At 40.8% G+C, this 15,659-nt stretch overlaps 1 protein-coding gene across 4 annotated transcripts in view; it reads left to right on the forward strand.

Moving 5' to 3' along the window:
* The first annotated feature begins 6,594 nt into the window (after nt 1-6,594).
* The window catches only part of ptpn23b (protein tyrosine phosphatase, non-receptor type 23, b), a 14,359-nt gene continuing 5,294 nt past the window's right edge, over nt 6,595-15,659 (forward strand). Inside the window, exons 1-15 of one of the 4 annotated variants that reach the window (XM_081697857.1) lie at nt 6,595-6,840; nt 9,486-9,560; nt 11,309-11,436; nt 11,586-11,662; nt 11,747-11,796; nt 12,088-12,219; nt 12,466-12,546; nt 12,652-12,771; nt 12,861-12,908; nt 13,393-13,455; nt 13,581-13,639; nt 13,774-13,853; nt 13,945-14,059; nt 14,336-14,401; nt 14,640-14,779. In XM_081697857.1, the coding sequence (XP_081553983.1) occupies nt 6,757-6,840; nt 9,486-9,560; nt 11,309-11,436; nt 11,586-11,662; nt 11,747-11,796; nt 12,088-12,219; nt 12,466-12,546; nt 12,652-12,771; nt 12,861-12,908; nt 13,393-13,455; nt 13,581-13,639; nt 13,774-13,853; nt 13,945-14,059; nt 14,336-14,401; nt 14,640-14,779 (1,318 nt within the window). In that variant the 5' untranslated portion in view covers nt 6,595-6,756. The other 3 variants (XM_027014957.3, XM_081697859.1, XM_081697864.1) reach the window with 3 other exon arrangements.

Here is a 15,659-nt window from a genome sequence, read left to right on the forward strand (position 1 = left end):
ACTCACATGCCCATAGAAAGTTCTTTAGTGATTAAGGAAGTTTTGAAAAGTGTTCATGCTGTGCTTATTAAGGGAGTCTGTTTATATAACGTTCTTCAAATAGAGTCCTACTAATTGCTATATCAGATATTTCCATCATGTTGTCCATCTTCTAATATGTAGTGAGGCCTCTTCAGAGCTGTCCTCTGAATAAACACACATGTACTCACACAGCATAGAAAAAGATGTATCGTCTCTTCCACCAGTGGGGAAGTGTTACCTGGCTGGAGGTAGTGAGGGGATGTGAATAGGTTTCTTCTGTGTAATGTGAAAATTAGTCAACTGCACACACACAGACAGAACTCTGACACTTGGAATATTTAGTAGGTTCTCCTGAGGAGAAGCATAAATATTGAGCTATGTATGCATAACAGCAATAGTTATACACATCTTAATGAAAAAAATATATGAAGATTGTGTTTGTGTGGGGTGTGTAAAATAGAGAAGGACCATGTTAAACACATCTTAAACACCTAAACCACTTCTGCTTTGGCCAGTTACGTTGTAGTGAAGGTGTCCGTAAGTGTGGTGCGTAATCATTCACTTGTCATAGGATTATTACGTTGTTATGTGATCTGTTGGTCTAGCTGGCTGCAGAGCAGCCCCTGCTGAGAGGGATGTCTCTTCCACCCCCACCCCCCACCCCCGAACCCCCAACTGTCCTCCACAGGACCTTCTCCTTGCTCTGTTCTTCAGAATCTTTCAGTCCATTCTGAAAACTTTAGCTCCTGGGTCCTCTGCTCTGAAATCTGAAACCCATTTGAAGGCACCAAGGTGGCACCAGTGCATAGTGACATCTTGGGTGTCTTCCTACCTGTATTATGTTTGTTTTTATGTCACTATTTTGTCAAATGTACACTGACATTCCTAAACTCCTCTATATGCTGGCATAATTTCTGTTTCATTCAAGAATAAAAAGTGTAGACTTCATGTGACGGCCTGAGTGCCGCAGGGCAAGGAGCAGGACACACAGACCTCTCAGTGCAGACAACATTTTTTCCCACTTGGCAAGAACAATAATCAGTATGGCACTCACCTATAACCCATGCGACGTGAAGACGACGAACAGGACACATGAACAACGAGCAATGCACACTAACATTACCGTCTACCATGAACTTGTATATCTATCACGAATAATGACTGACAACGAAGTACACTCCAACAGAGGTTTAAATACATGCATAAATGACACACTGAACTGGGTGTGTACTAACAAAGGGGGGCATGGTTACAAACGACACAATAAACCGTCAATGGTGAACTCCCACTGCATGTGGTGGGCCGTACCACGTGATCAGTGAGAAGGGGAGCGTACCATTACACTTCAGAATTAATTGAAGAGAACAGCTTGTGCCGTTCTTTACTGCACATCAACATTAACAAGATTTACCTCTCTGTACACAGATCATTTTATAAGGATTCAGAATTTCTATGTTCCTTTGTTTTATGTTGATAATATTTCAACATTTAAACCTCCTTTTCCTGTAAACACCCATTTTATTACCTCAATACAGCCATCACAGCAATAATTTGGTCCAGCCACAACAGAGGCTTAAGCGATGGACATGGTTGTTCTGTAAACTGTGTCATTTGGCTTCATTGGACAGCGTGTTCAAGCAGCTAGGCTGCTGTTAGTGGCAATCTTTGGAGTTCCAGTATGTTCGGTTATGGCCTGGTGTATTTAAGTCTGATCAGGTAGACTTGCTTCTCTTCAGTGAATCCTGTTTTTGAATCTGGAGATAGTAACTACAATAATTTGCAGAAAATCTCCTGTCTGTTTTCGATAGGGATGGGGGCATGGTCGTGCTGAGAAACTAACATTAATTGATGCCATAGCATTTTTGAATAAGACATTTTTGCTATCTTTGCATTCCTGAGTTTTAAATGTTTAGGAGTTCTTTTTGGTAATTTAACTCCCTAAATCACATGGTTGTTTTTTATCTGAATTTTAGGAGTTGGTGTCATCTGTTGTATTCAGTTTTGATCATGGTGTTTTGGTGGGTGATTTTAACATACAATTCCTAACATTCCTGGGGATTTGCAAGTAGCTCCCGGTTCAGTCATTCCAAGGGTTAATGCATTCCTGTTTATTGGTGTTGTTTTTGATTCTCATTTGCAATTTTCAGTACAAATTATGAAACTTGTGCAGTTTTTTTTTTTTTTATTTACGATGAAGAAACTTTGCAAAGATCAGATGGATTCTGTCTTTTCAGTATTTAGAGAGAATTATTCTTGCATTTGTATAATCTCATCTAGATTATTATAATGCTTTATACACTTGCCTTAATCAAGGACAAGCCTCTAGTTGGTTCAGAATGCCCCAACTGTTAACAAACTAGGCTTTGGGACATGTTAATCCAGGGCTGGCCTCTCTTCACTGGTTACTCAGTCCCTCACTCTTTCTGTCTCCTGCCCTTGATGTTCCTGGCAGGATGGACATTTCTCCAGCTCCTCTCTTCAGGGCTCATCTTCTCTTTCAGCTGACATCCATAAAGGCATGTTAGTTCAAACATGGTAGAGGGTGGTAATGTGAATAAAGGTGTATTTATAAACATCTTTATTCAAATTTAAGCCAACAGGCCACTCTCTTCCTGTTTAAACCAACATGTCTTTATTCATGTTTAAACCAATGTCTTTATTCACATGCCACCTTCTGCTGTGTTTAAATGTGAAGAAAGACATGTAGGTTTAAATATCAATAAAGACACGTTGGTTTAAACATGTGAGTAAAGACGTGTTGGTTTAAACGTGAATAAAGACGTGTTGGTTTAAATGTCAATAAAAACATGTTGGTTTAAACATGAATAAAGATGTGTTAGTTTAAACATGGTAGAGGGTGGCCATGACTGGAATAAAGTGAATTATCCCAGGGCAGCACTATATACATTCACCTATACAGTCCGTGTGTGTGTCAGGTATATAATGTAATGGGAATAATGTAAGGTGTATAATGTAACATGTGTACACCCATCCCTAGCCACACACACACGTGTACACCCATCCCCAGCCACACACACACGTGTACACCCATCCCCAGCCACACACACACGTGTACACCCATCCCCAGCCACACACACACGTGTACACCCATCCCCAGCCACACAATACTTGTACAGCCATTCCCAGCGATACACAGATACATGTACTCCCATCCCCAGCAGCACACACACACACACACACACACACACACACACGTGTATACCCATCCCCAGCCACACAATACTTGTACAGCCATTCCCAGCGATACACAGATACATGTACTCCCATCCCCAGCAGCACACACACACATCTACACCCATCCACAGCAACACACACACACACACACGTGTATACCCATCATCAGTGACACAGGCACACAAGCACTGTCTGCTGCTCTAGTTTGGAGTACCATATCCTGTTAAATCCACAGAGTTGGGATGCATGTCTGCGGGAGTGAATATGCCCCCAAGGCAGGGTTTGCCTTCCCTAAAAGCACCAGCAAGGATGTATACCCAGGCAGCACATGTACACTCACTAAGTGCCTTGCAGGCACACTCCCTGAGCTGAGGCAGGCACTCAGCCTGCTCTTACTGCAGGACTAATGATCTAATGATATTATGAGTAGAAACTGCCCACAGACACAATCACATGCTTTACTTCAGGAGTGTCTTTACTGTACATGTCTTTGTCCACAGGAGAGGAGTTTGTGTTCTGCTCTTCCTCTGACTCTCCTTCCCCTCCTGCACTTTATTTTTAGATGCTTTCCTTGCCACTCCACTCCAAAGTGCTGCTTTGTTTATGCTGCAGTAAAGGTGACCTTTGAGAGGTGCGTCTTCACTGCTGATCCCTGCTGGGGGGTCCACTTGACCAGTCCTTTAGAAATGTCTCCCCTAGCCTCTCACAGTCACTCACACACACACAAACACACATATATGTGCTCTATTGCTGCAAACACATACACTCTCAGACACATGTATGCACATGAGCACACACACCATAGCTTCAGGGATTTCAACACATTATTCTTAGTTGCGTTACCTAATTTTTAAACATAATTCTTTAAAGGATAAACAAACACATTTACTGATCTAGTTTGTATTCTGTAACCATGTGATAAGGGGTCTCTTCCACACATTAATAAAACCCATTGAAGGTTTTAAAAGTGGCCCAGCAAGATTTGCTCTCAGAATCCACAAATGAATAATGGAGTGTGTGTGTGTGTGTGGGGGGGGGGGGGGCTTGGGGGGGGGGGCGCAGAGGGGTGAGGAGGAAGTGTAGGGGGTTTAATCCGGAACGCTGGCATGCAAAACCGGAGAAATCCCGTAGTCTGTGTTCCCGTGTTACCCAGCATGCACTGCTCTCTGGCTGGTCATATTAGCATCTATTAATATTAATGCATTCGATTGTGGCCTTGTGAAAGTGGACACTCTCACACCGACTCTCTCACAGTGCCATATGGGAAAATGGCAAACTAATCTTCATCTCTATTCTGTCGCATTATCATCAACATCTTGAAGAGAGAAAAAAAAACTTTTTTTCATCTTCATATGCATCATGACAAGCACTGACTCCATCGACATCTTCAACACACACACACACACACACACACACACACACACACACACACATACAATATCTATCAAAACTTTACTCTCTTGCTAACTCATTTAATAGTTTCCCTCATCCTCCACTATTTCTAATCCATTTCAGCCATTCTTATTTTAATTCTGATTCAACTGAGTGAATTCCAATTAAAGACTCCCAGTCCTGAGTCCTAAAGAGACCAGGTGTCACCATGGTTACAGCTCAGAGACTGCTCTCTGTCAGTCATCTGGTTAGGACCCAGCTGGGCTTATGGGAGATGCAACATGAAATATTAATGTCTTATTAATTATTTGCCAATGACTGCAAATCATCAAAGTAACACAAATAATATGATGTACTTTTGGACAGTCGGTAAGGATAAAAGAGAAACAGCTGAGGTCACTGAGCAGAGGACTAGACACGTCAATGTCGTTTGTAGTAGTTTGGGGTTGGTAACTTCCTGTCTACATGCTGAAGAGTTAATGAAAGTTAAACCTAATCAATACTACAGATCAACTGATGTGAGGCTGGACAGTTGCTACTGTAAACCAACATAATGGAGAGCTTTCCATCTTTTTCTGTTCCTCTTTTCTCTCTTTGTTTGTTTGTATCTGTCTCTCCCTCTTACTCACTCACTACCTTCCTGTTCTCCGCTCTTTCTCTCTGTGTCCAACTCCCATCCTGTACCTCTCTGAGAGAAGCAGACACATCCAGCTCTTTGATTAAGACTTTATTACTTTCTCGTAATTTCCTGGGTAAATGTCATGGCCACCCCATGCAGGCAGATTACCGCCCGCCCTGTGCACAGGAGTGGGTGGCCATTGAGCCCCAGTGGGACTGGGGGGATACAGGCACCAGTACCACCCACCCCACAGGAACCCCAGCAGCAGGTGGGAATGGACGCAGGTGGGCTACCCTGAGAACCCAGACAGTGCTCTACATCTTATGTATATAGTTGCCTTTGCTGTTCAATTATATTTGACTGTGTTTCCGTCCCACTGGCACTGTATGCTATGTGAGGAGCAGGAAAAATTCCATGAGGTTGTGATAATACAGAGATCAGCAGATTTGTTAAATTAGCTAATGTGCTGTATTAGATAATTTGCTCTCCTTGTCAACCATGACCAGAGAAACGTGCATAGATTTTTAGATAATATCAGCAAAGAGTTGTAGCTAAATGGACAAACAAGATAACAGGATTTAAATACCTAAAGTTATATTTCCTAGACTGCACAGGGAAATGTTAATCTCAAGAGTAGTTTGCCTGTTTTCTGTTTGCCAAAATATGTAAAACACACACAGTGTAGTTTGTATTGGCACATTACAGCAACAATATCTCAAACACAGGTGACATTTTTCATGGGAAAGTCATTCAGCTCCTGTGGTCAGAGAAAAGGAGCACTGAGACTAATCAAGTATGAGAGACCTAAAGGTGTGCGCCTGAGGGCGGGGGTGGGGGGGTGCGTGCGCATTGCGATTTCTACTGGGATTATCTAGTGGTATGGTAATTATGAAGTGCTTTTAGATGTAGAATCTTAAGATCGAACGTGCAACATCTGTACCAACCACAACTTTTTTTAAAGTTTGCTTTTGAAGGAATGTACTATTAAAAAAATCAAGCAGCAGGGCATATACTAGAAATCGTGTAAAGAATAGATTTTAAATTGCAGTTTTTACAAGGTAGCGTTAGCAAGGTTACAGCACATTGAAAAGGTTAGCAGCTATTGCCACCTAGCGTTAGCCTAAAATCACTACCAGAAGCACTGACATACTTGAAAATGTAAACTACTAAAATACACGAATATATATATATATATATATATATATATATATATATATATATATATATATATATATATATATATATATATATATATATATATATATATATGATCTTTCGTTAAAACGATCTCCAGGAGAAATAAATATCAAAACTACATTACCCATAATTCTAAAGAAGCACGGGCCTACTCTGATGACAGCGGTCGTGCATGAGCCAAAGGTGGGAACAGCGGAAGGAGGGGACGTGCTGAGTTTTAAAACAAACAGTGACTTCGTTATTTTAATCACTTATTTTTCAGGACAGTGAGTAGAAGCTAACATTAATTCTCGTAACGTTATAAGGTCTTCATTCTTGGGATTCAGGCAGCAATGGAGGCCGTTCCGCGAATGCCAATGATTTGGTTGGAGCTAAAAGAAGCCGGAGAGTTTCGGTTTAGTTCTGTGGTCCGACAGGTAAGGTTGGTTAAGACGGCGAAAATAATACGGACCTTTAACTTCGACAACCGAATAATTATCCACCTTGTTGTTAACTAATTAGCTAGTTACGAAGATATGTAAAGTGTTTAAGTTAGCAAACTAACGTTAGCTACCCGTTTTAGAAAAAATGAACCCTCACGATGGTAAAACATTCAACAAATAAGTTACGTTGACAAGAACCTTCTAATAGGTTGGAGACGAGCTCAGGGACCCGTACAGAAGTAGACAGGGCAATGTACTCTGTTGGCACGGTCACTTTCTGAACCGGGGCTGTTTTGTTTCCAAAGACGCTGCCAACCTCGCTCTTGCTAGAATTTTTAAGACTATTACACCCACAATGTAATCCGCGAGGAAACATCTTCCGCTTGTCCTGGCAAGTAGGACAGGCTGCCGCTTCCCTTTTATCTATGCCCGTTTGCTTCCCGTTTGTCTACGTTTGTTTCTGGCACCTTAGTTTACTAAGTAATAGCCAAGCGTGATGTTTTCTATCTACAAACCAAGGATTATTTACATTACATAAACGGCATTTGACAGACACTCTTTTCCAGACGGATTTACATATTTTTTAGTACGATAGTACGTGTGCTCCCTGGGAATTTTACTGTTGACCTTGGTGTTACCAGCACCCAGCTCTACCTGTTCTACCAGGAGCAAAAGATAAAAGTATGTAATAACCCGGATTACATGACAGTGTATGATTTACAGCAGAAATCTGATTTTATAATCTCTTTTGTTCAGGTCAGAGAACATAGATTCTAATATGCCAGAAACTATAGCAACTGGCCATTCATCTGTGTTTGCAGTTATGTATTTATGGAGTTTGAGTTAGGGTTAAGGTTAGATTAGGTTTAGGGTTAGGGTTGGTGTTATGGTTAGTATTAGGGTCTATATTTACCAATGGTATTCTCATATTGACTTGTCCAATACACAGCATTTCAAGCTGTAGTTTTTAGTCAGATTCATTTTATGGACAAAACTTCACTAAAGCTCAATAAAGATTCAAGTGTAGTATACTTCTTATGCAACAATACAATATTTGTATTAATCACCAATGACATGATACCAGCTACTAGTTCATCCCTATGTGTCCTGTTAACATTACATTTTATTGCTTTTAGAACACTGAACTGGGATTTTTAAGATTCAAGATTTATAAACGATTGGTAATATACTATCAACAGATCAAGTGTGTTCAAATCTGGTCTGCACCAGAAAGTGCCACTGTAATTTCAAACCGTCCTGAATTATTGCAGTGTCTTCTTATCCTCTGGAATTGCTCAGGTACAATATGGCTGCATTTTGTCACTATGCTACGTACTCTGTTTTGTTGAGACATGAAATGTGTCTCATCAATTTGTGGTTAACAAAGAATGGCCTACCAACTTAAATGTAGGGTGTGTAAAGTGACTTCCATAGCTGATATTTGATTGATGTACTTTCAGGAACCTGAGAACAAAAGTGAAAAGCTAAAATTGGAGCCATCCATCCTAAAACATAGAGATAAACCACTCTGTCACCTGAGGGAGAGAAGGGCTTCACCCCACTCACTTGGCTTCATTGTGTGAGACTATATGAAGGAATCTCAACGGTTCTGTGGTGTTCTGCATGGGTGCACATGCCGAAATATTCCTTTGTGACAGCCAAAGTCAGATTTGTGCCCCATTCATTTTATAACTTGAAACAGTCTCAGTGTGCACTATTATATGGGCAGAGGCCTTTCAAAATATTATAAATACTCTGACTCCTCAAACCTTCTCCCATCAACCAGCAGCCATGAGCTCCTCTTAGGAGCCACCTAGAGCTCTGAACATTCAAATACCTGATGCCCACACAAGAGGAGAAAGCTATGAAAAGATAGTACAGCATTTTCAGAGTTAACTGGAACAGTGGTCAAGCTAAGGTCTGGAAGACAGAAAACATTATGAGAGAATTGTTCATATGATTGCTATAAAGGCAAATCAAAACCCACATTTGGGTTTGATGAGGTTAAAATACAGTAAAATACAATTTTTTGGTCACAATGAGCAAAGTTATATTTGGGGAAAAAATGGTGCGGAATTTCATGGATCCATCATGCTTTGGGGGCTTGTGTTGCAGTCAGTGGCACAGAATGAATGAGTTTAATTAAATACCAGCAAATTCTGGAAGCAAAATCTGTAAAAAAAGCTGAAGATGAGAAGAGGCTTCTGCAGCAGCACAATGCTCCTAAACATATCTCATATCCACCATACATGACCTCAAGAGGCACAAGCTAGAGGTTTTGAGCAGAGGTGCCCAAATGTTTGCATGCCACTGTATGTAACATGATAGAGATTTTCACTTAAAGTCTGAAGTTCTGGTCAAAAACTCAGAACATTATTTAATATTGTTTAAGTAATGGGAAAATGTGAATATGTCCAGTGAACTTGTTTCCATTTTTATAAAGTCTCCAGTAGCACGGCTGACATCATTCCATACTTCCTTACGCAGTGTTTTGAGGGTTGAGATGGATGTTGTGATTCCAGTGAATGAAGCCTGCATGCAGCCTGTTTAGTGGTTGTATAGGCTTAGACTTTGTCAATAATGTGTTCGATTTCCCAGAACCACTCTGATATTCACCCTGATATCCCACTCTATTCTAGTACATCCAGCAGAACTACGGTGAAAAGCCAGAGAACTACAATGAAGCACTGAGGAAACTGGAGCAGCTCAGGCAGGTGGGCTGCTTGCTTTATGATTTATAATTTTTCATTTTTATTTTATTGTAAAACATGTTGTTTTTACAAGTACATATATTCAATACCGAAGGGAGCAGTAGTAAATGTGTAATGTGTAAGACACCATACAGTATCATGAATGATACAGTAATCAAAGTATGTATAAGGTGTGGCAGCATATCAGCATATGATTTAGAGCTCTCTATCACCTTTAACTGACAGTGATGATGGGAAATGCACCTTCAACCTTTCAGCGACTTATGAATATTGTGCTAGGTGATATCCCAAATTGTGAAGCCTACCTGGATAATGTAGTTGTTTATACTTGTAAGTGGGAGCAACACCTGCAAACATTAGAAATGGTTTTTGGAAAGTGGTAGGATGCTTCGCTTGTTTTGAATCTAGACAAATGTGATTTTGGTAAGGGTGAGGTAGCATACTTGGTCAAACTAGTTGGCCATGGGATGGTTCTTCCTTTGGATGCCAAAGTCCAGGCCATTCTGTCCTTTCCTGTCCCAGAGAACAAACGGAGTCTCAGATGTTTTCTGGGTATGGCTGGTTTTTACAGATGTTTCTGTAGAAAGTTTTCTTAAATTGACACTCTTAACAAACCTACTTCATGAGAAAGGTCCCTTCGAGTGGTCCCCTATGGGCCAGAATGCTTTTGATGCTATTAAAGCATTGTTATGCCATACACCTGTTCTGGCTGCGCCTGACTTCTTGCATCCCTTTATATTGGAGGTTGATGCTAGTGGTGTAGGTGCTGGTGCTGTCCTCATACAGGAGGATACCCAAAGCTTAGAACACCCTGTTTGTCATTTCTCAAAGAAATTTGTTAAACATCAATTGGCGTAGAGCACCATAGAAAAAGAGGCACTTGCTCTCTTGTTAGTGCTGCAGGATTTTGAAGTCTATATTGGCAGCACTTCTCAGCCAATTGCGGTATATAATGACCATAATCCCTTGGTTTTTCTAAGCCATATGGCAAACACAAAGCAGCGTCTTATGCGTTGGTCCCTCATTGTCCAGGGGTTCAACTTGAATATCCTACATAAAAAAGGAAGTGAGAATATGATAGCAGATGTCCTGTCCCTGTTTCGAACAGTGTCATCAGAGTAGTCATTGTATGTTTCTTTTTGTTAGCTTAGTTAGTCATGTTTTTGTTTCTAGTGTGGTTTCGTTTGTTGTGATGTTTTTGGTCACCCCTGACATGATTGCACCACTTTCTTGTCTGTAAATGCACTAGATCTTTGCTGTCAACTTTATTGTCTGGTTATTCATTCCGTTACTCATTTCTACTGCTGTAACACTCAAACCCTATGTTACGGCCTCTCAGCCTAGACAGGATCATCACAATCTATTTACAGAATTTAGCGGATGCTTTTATCCCAAAACATTTACAATTATTAATTACAATTACAATTCAACGACTGAATACAGTTCAAGCAATTCAGGGCCTTACTCAGGGGCTCAACAGTGACAACTTTTCAGTGGTGGGTTTTGAACTGGCAACATTGTGATTGCTAGTCGAGTACCTTAACCGGCTGAGTACCTTAACCACTGGGTAACTACACTGCCCATCCATACTCCACACCTGCTGAACTCACATAAGGAAAAAACAATGTTAATGGTAAATGTTAAAAAAGTTTCAAAATTATCATCTGCCTCTATCAACAGAAATATCATCATCATGATCATCATCATCTCTCGCTTTCTTTCTCTGCTTTTGTCTTTCCATCCACATATAGAGTACAATAAATGTTCCAAGGGACTTTGAAGGCTGCAACACTCTCAAGAAATACTTTGGCCAGCTGCACTATCTGCAGAGTCGTGTTCCCATGGCGAAGGGACAGGAAGCAGCTGTATCAGCTACATGGCAAGTAGTACACACATCATGCTGTTTTATTTCAGCGTGGGAGGCGAACAAGCTGCAGTAAATGCAGGGATAATACACTGGGTTTATGTACATGGTGTCCCTCTTCTTTTGTTTCTTAAATGAATTGCACATTTTATTGTTCTCTACAGGATTGACATCTTTACAGGAAAACAAGTCACTCATGATGACATCAGCTATGAACAGGCCTGTGTTCTTTATAACCTGGGTGAGACTCAACCACACACTATCTCTCACACTCACACGGTTATATAAACATAGAACCGTCTGCTTATGTTGTGTCCTTTTGCAGGTGCTTTGCATTCTTTTCTGGGTGCCATGGACAACAGGGTGTCTGAGGAGGTGGGAACCCATCACATTCAGACATTTCTGGATAGACCATATATTAGAATCCTGTTAAATCTGATACTGAATTTCATAATGAATTACTTTTATGCACTTGTGCCAGTGAGTTGATTAAGAGATGTTTTAGGAGCCTGTAGTGCCTGCTGTATTTTTAACAAACCTTTGTTAGTCAAATGACCATTACTCTTTCTATATAAGTGTAAAACCGTGTGTGTGTGTGTGTGTGTGTGTGTGTGTGTGTGTGTGTGTGTGTGTGTGTGTGTGTGTGTGTGTGTGTGTGTTTTGTAGGGGATGAAAACATCTTGTACCCATTTCCAGTGCTCTGCAGGAGCATTCGCATATATCAGAGATAATTATAACTCCAGCTTCAGCTCAGACATAAGCCACCAGGCACTGTGCATCAACATCAGTCTAATGATGGTAAAATAAAACAACAAGCACTCTTTACTCACTCTGCTCTTTTAACCACCCCCCCCCCCAACACGAACATTTTTCCCCATACTTCTGCCATTCAGACTAACTCCAGTACAGTACAAGCAGTACATATACAGAGCTTATCATATTGTAACACATAATCTCCCCTCTGCATTTTCATGAACTAGTTTCTGCAGTTTCTTGCTCTCTTTTCCCTTATCACCTCTTACCCTCTTTTCTTGCCCCCTACAGGGACAGGCGCAGGAGTGCCTCCTGGAGAAAACTTTGTTGGATAACAGGAAGAGCTTCCTGATCGCGCGCATTTGTGCCCAGGTGTCATATTTTTATGACGCCCACAGTATACAGTACACTCAGAATTGTGCTCACATGTCACTGGTTTCTTTTGGCCGGGCCACTAATATTTTCATTCTGCCACAGGTGTGTGACTATTATAAGGAGTGCCTGAGGATGCTGGGAAGCTCAGATTGTGGCTCAGGGAAGAGGGACTGGAAGAAGCTTCTCTGTATGAAGATTAGCTACTTCGGTGCCATCACAGATGTGTGTGCAGGAAGCATGACACCGGCTTCAAAGTGATTTAATCATGTGAAACACTCATAATGATAGACTTTCCTTACCTCCTGTTTTAGTTACACATGGGCAAGCAGAGCGAGGAACAGCAAAAGTGTGGAGAAGCAGTAAGTGTGTGTGGAAGAGTGTGGCTGTGGGTTTACAGAGTTCTCTTTATAGAGTAGCATCAGTTATATAAAGAACATGTACTCGTTAGCATGCTCTCATTACACAAAAACTTAGGAATATGTGGGCATTTTACAAAGTTTAAAAAATTCTTAAACATCCACACAAACAATGGTATATTGCATTATAGCAAATATTTATTTAAATATATTTACAGCTTTCATTATTTAAAAAATATTATTTGCAGATATCAGAGATCATTAAATACAGATATCAGAACTTTGGATTGTGAGAATAAAAGCCTGCATTTTAATTACATTATGATGTAATGACTTGTATGATTTAACTTGAATTAATGTGTTACCATTAATTGCTGCTCATGTCAGTGTGACGTTTTTTTTTTTTTAAATTACAGATTTTGGGAGGGATAGAATGCCAGATCTCTGATTAAATAGCTATATCACAGGATTTGGTTCCTTTTCACAGGTTGCATATTTCCAGATCTCTCTGAACAAACTAAATGAAGCTATTAAGCTAAGTAAGGTATGGGTAAGCATGTTTGTCTCTGCTTCACACATTCTCTCACTCACTCACTCACTCACTCACTCACTCACACTCTCACACACACCCACATACACATACACTACATTTATTGACTTCTGACCTTTGTGCAGGGTCAACCAGACTCCATACAGCAGGCTCTGAGATTTTCTATGGATGTCATTGGTGGAAAGTAAGAGCAATCGGCATGTGCTGCATATAAAAATGCAGATGTGAGAGAGTTTAGAATTATTTATATTTGGTAACCATTTTATGTGATCTGTAATGTACCCTTTGTATGTTACTCCTTTGTGCCTGCACTTCTAGGTTTAACTCTGCTAAGAAGGACAATGACTTTATCTACCATGAGTCTGTTCCCTCGCTGGACACTCTGACTGCAGTAAAAGGTAGATCAGAGTTTCAGTGTTGAATATTAATGCAGGACCTTCATCTTTGACATTTGACCCAAGTCTGAGACTTTGGCCCCGTTTGTTGTAGGTGCTTCCCTTGTGAAACCTCTCCCTGTGACCCCAGCTGACCCCAATGTCACTGGTCCTGACCTTTTCTCCAAATTGATTCCTATGGCGACTCATGAGGCCTCCTCACTCTACAGGTAGCTTGCAGAGAACCAGCCTAAATTGTCTCCTCTATGTCATAGAAACTTTTTGATATGCACTGAAACTTATCCTGCATTTAGTTTAGAAAGGTATCGCAAAGTCCCAGCAAATGGCAAGAAAGGCTTGTTTTAATATCCTGCGCTCTTGTTGTATGGTGTAGTATATGAACATACAGGATATGGTGAGTGCTATAAGACATTTACTATATGAAGTGCAATTTGAAGTTACTGTCCTTAAAAGCCACTGTTGTTTCTTTTCTTTGTTTTCTTCAGTGAAGAGAAGGCCAAACTGCTTCGTGAAGTGATGGCACAGATTGATGACAAGAACCAGATCTTAGAGTAAGGGGGACACACAGTCACTCTCAAAAGTCATGTGTTCATGTTCAAACCTAGACACTTTTCATAAACAAGTCACGCATAATCAGGTAACTGAGACTCCAGCAGTCCAGTCGAGAGAATTTTCACATTGCAGACATTTTTAATGGTCCTTTGACGTGTTTGATCGATATTCATGAGATTCTCTACTCTAAATCATATTCATGTAAAACTCTACTCTAAAGTGTATTTTCCTTTCCAGGAGGTTCATGGACTCTCTGAGCTTTGACTCTGTGGATAATTTGGACACGTTCAACTCAGTGCCTCCTGTGTTGTTGGAGAAATGTGCAGGCCTCAGTGTTCGTCCAGATACAGTAAAGAGTCTAGTCCAGGCCATGCAGGGTGTGTACCGTGGCCTCAGACACACACAAATACACAAACATGAGTGGAATTGGCATTTCTGGGGGCCCAGGCAAATCAAATACATTTTTTTTTCTGCACTTCTTATTACAGTCAGAACTGAACTATTCTGACTTATTTCCCTTAATTTTTCTTTCTTTTTTGAGCACCACTGTGAGCATTTCATTCTTGAGTTAGCTAGTGTGTTATGGTATGCCAAACCATGAAATAATTAATGCGTTTAGTCATTTTAAAAAAAAAAATTCAGGTAATTGCTTGTGGTCAGAAGGGGGCCCCCTGATCTCTGGGGTCCCAGGCATTTGAGTAGTTTGCATAGTGGTAAAAACCACCACTGCACACACACACTCCCGCATGCACACACACTCACACACTCTCTCTTTCACTCTCTTGCTCTCTCAGACAAACACACACACACACACACACACACACACACACACACATTCAAAGGTGGGTGCACAATTCTAATTACACACAGGATAAGCAAATATCCTGTGCCAAATCAACCCACATAGTGCCCAGTCCACACTCTTCATACCAGCAGCCACACATCATGAGCTCTTCTCATGGGTCAGGTATGCCCCTCCCTTCCTCAGTGTTTCCCTAGATTAAGACAATGACATCTTCAGAAGGCTCAACAGGTCTAGTATCCCAGCCAGAGCCCCTCTGGGCTCACTTTTAAAGCAAGCCGCATCTTTTTAAATGTTAACCCAAACTTGGCTCTCTAGTGAATGACACACTCAGGCCCACTGGCTCTGTTAATACATGCTCAGTGCCAGCAGTTCCATCTGGATCTACTACATTACACCATTACACTTACTGAGTCCTTCATGTATCTAAAACACGAAATACCTCACAGATTCCA

This window comes from Electrophorus electricus, chromosome 2 (assembly GCF_041902795.1).
Source record: "Electrophorus electricus isolate QZ-2024a chromosome 2, ASM4190279v1, whole genome shotgun sequence".
Lineage (NCBI taxonomy): Eukaryota > Metazoa > Chordata > Actinopteri > Gymnotiformes > Gymnotidae > Electrophorus > Electrophorus electricus.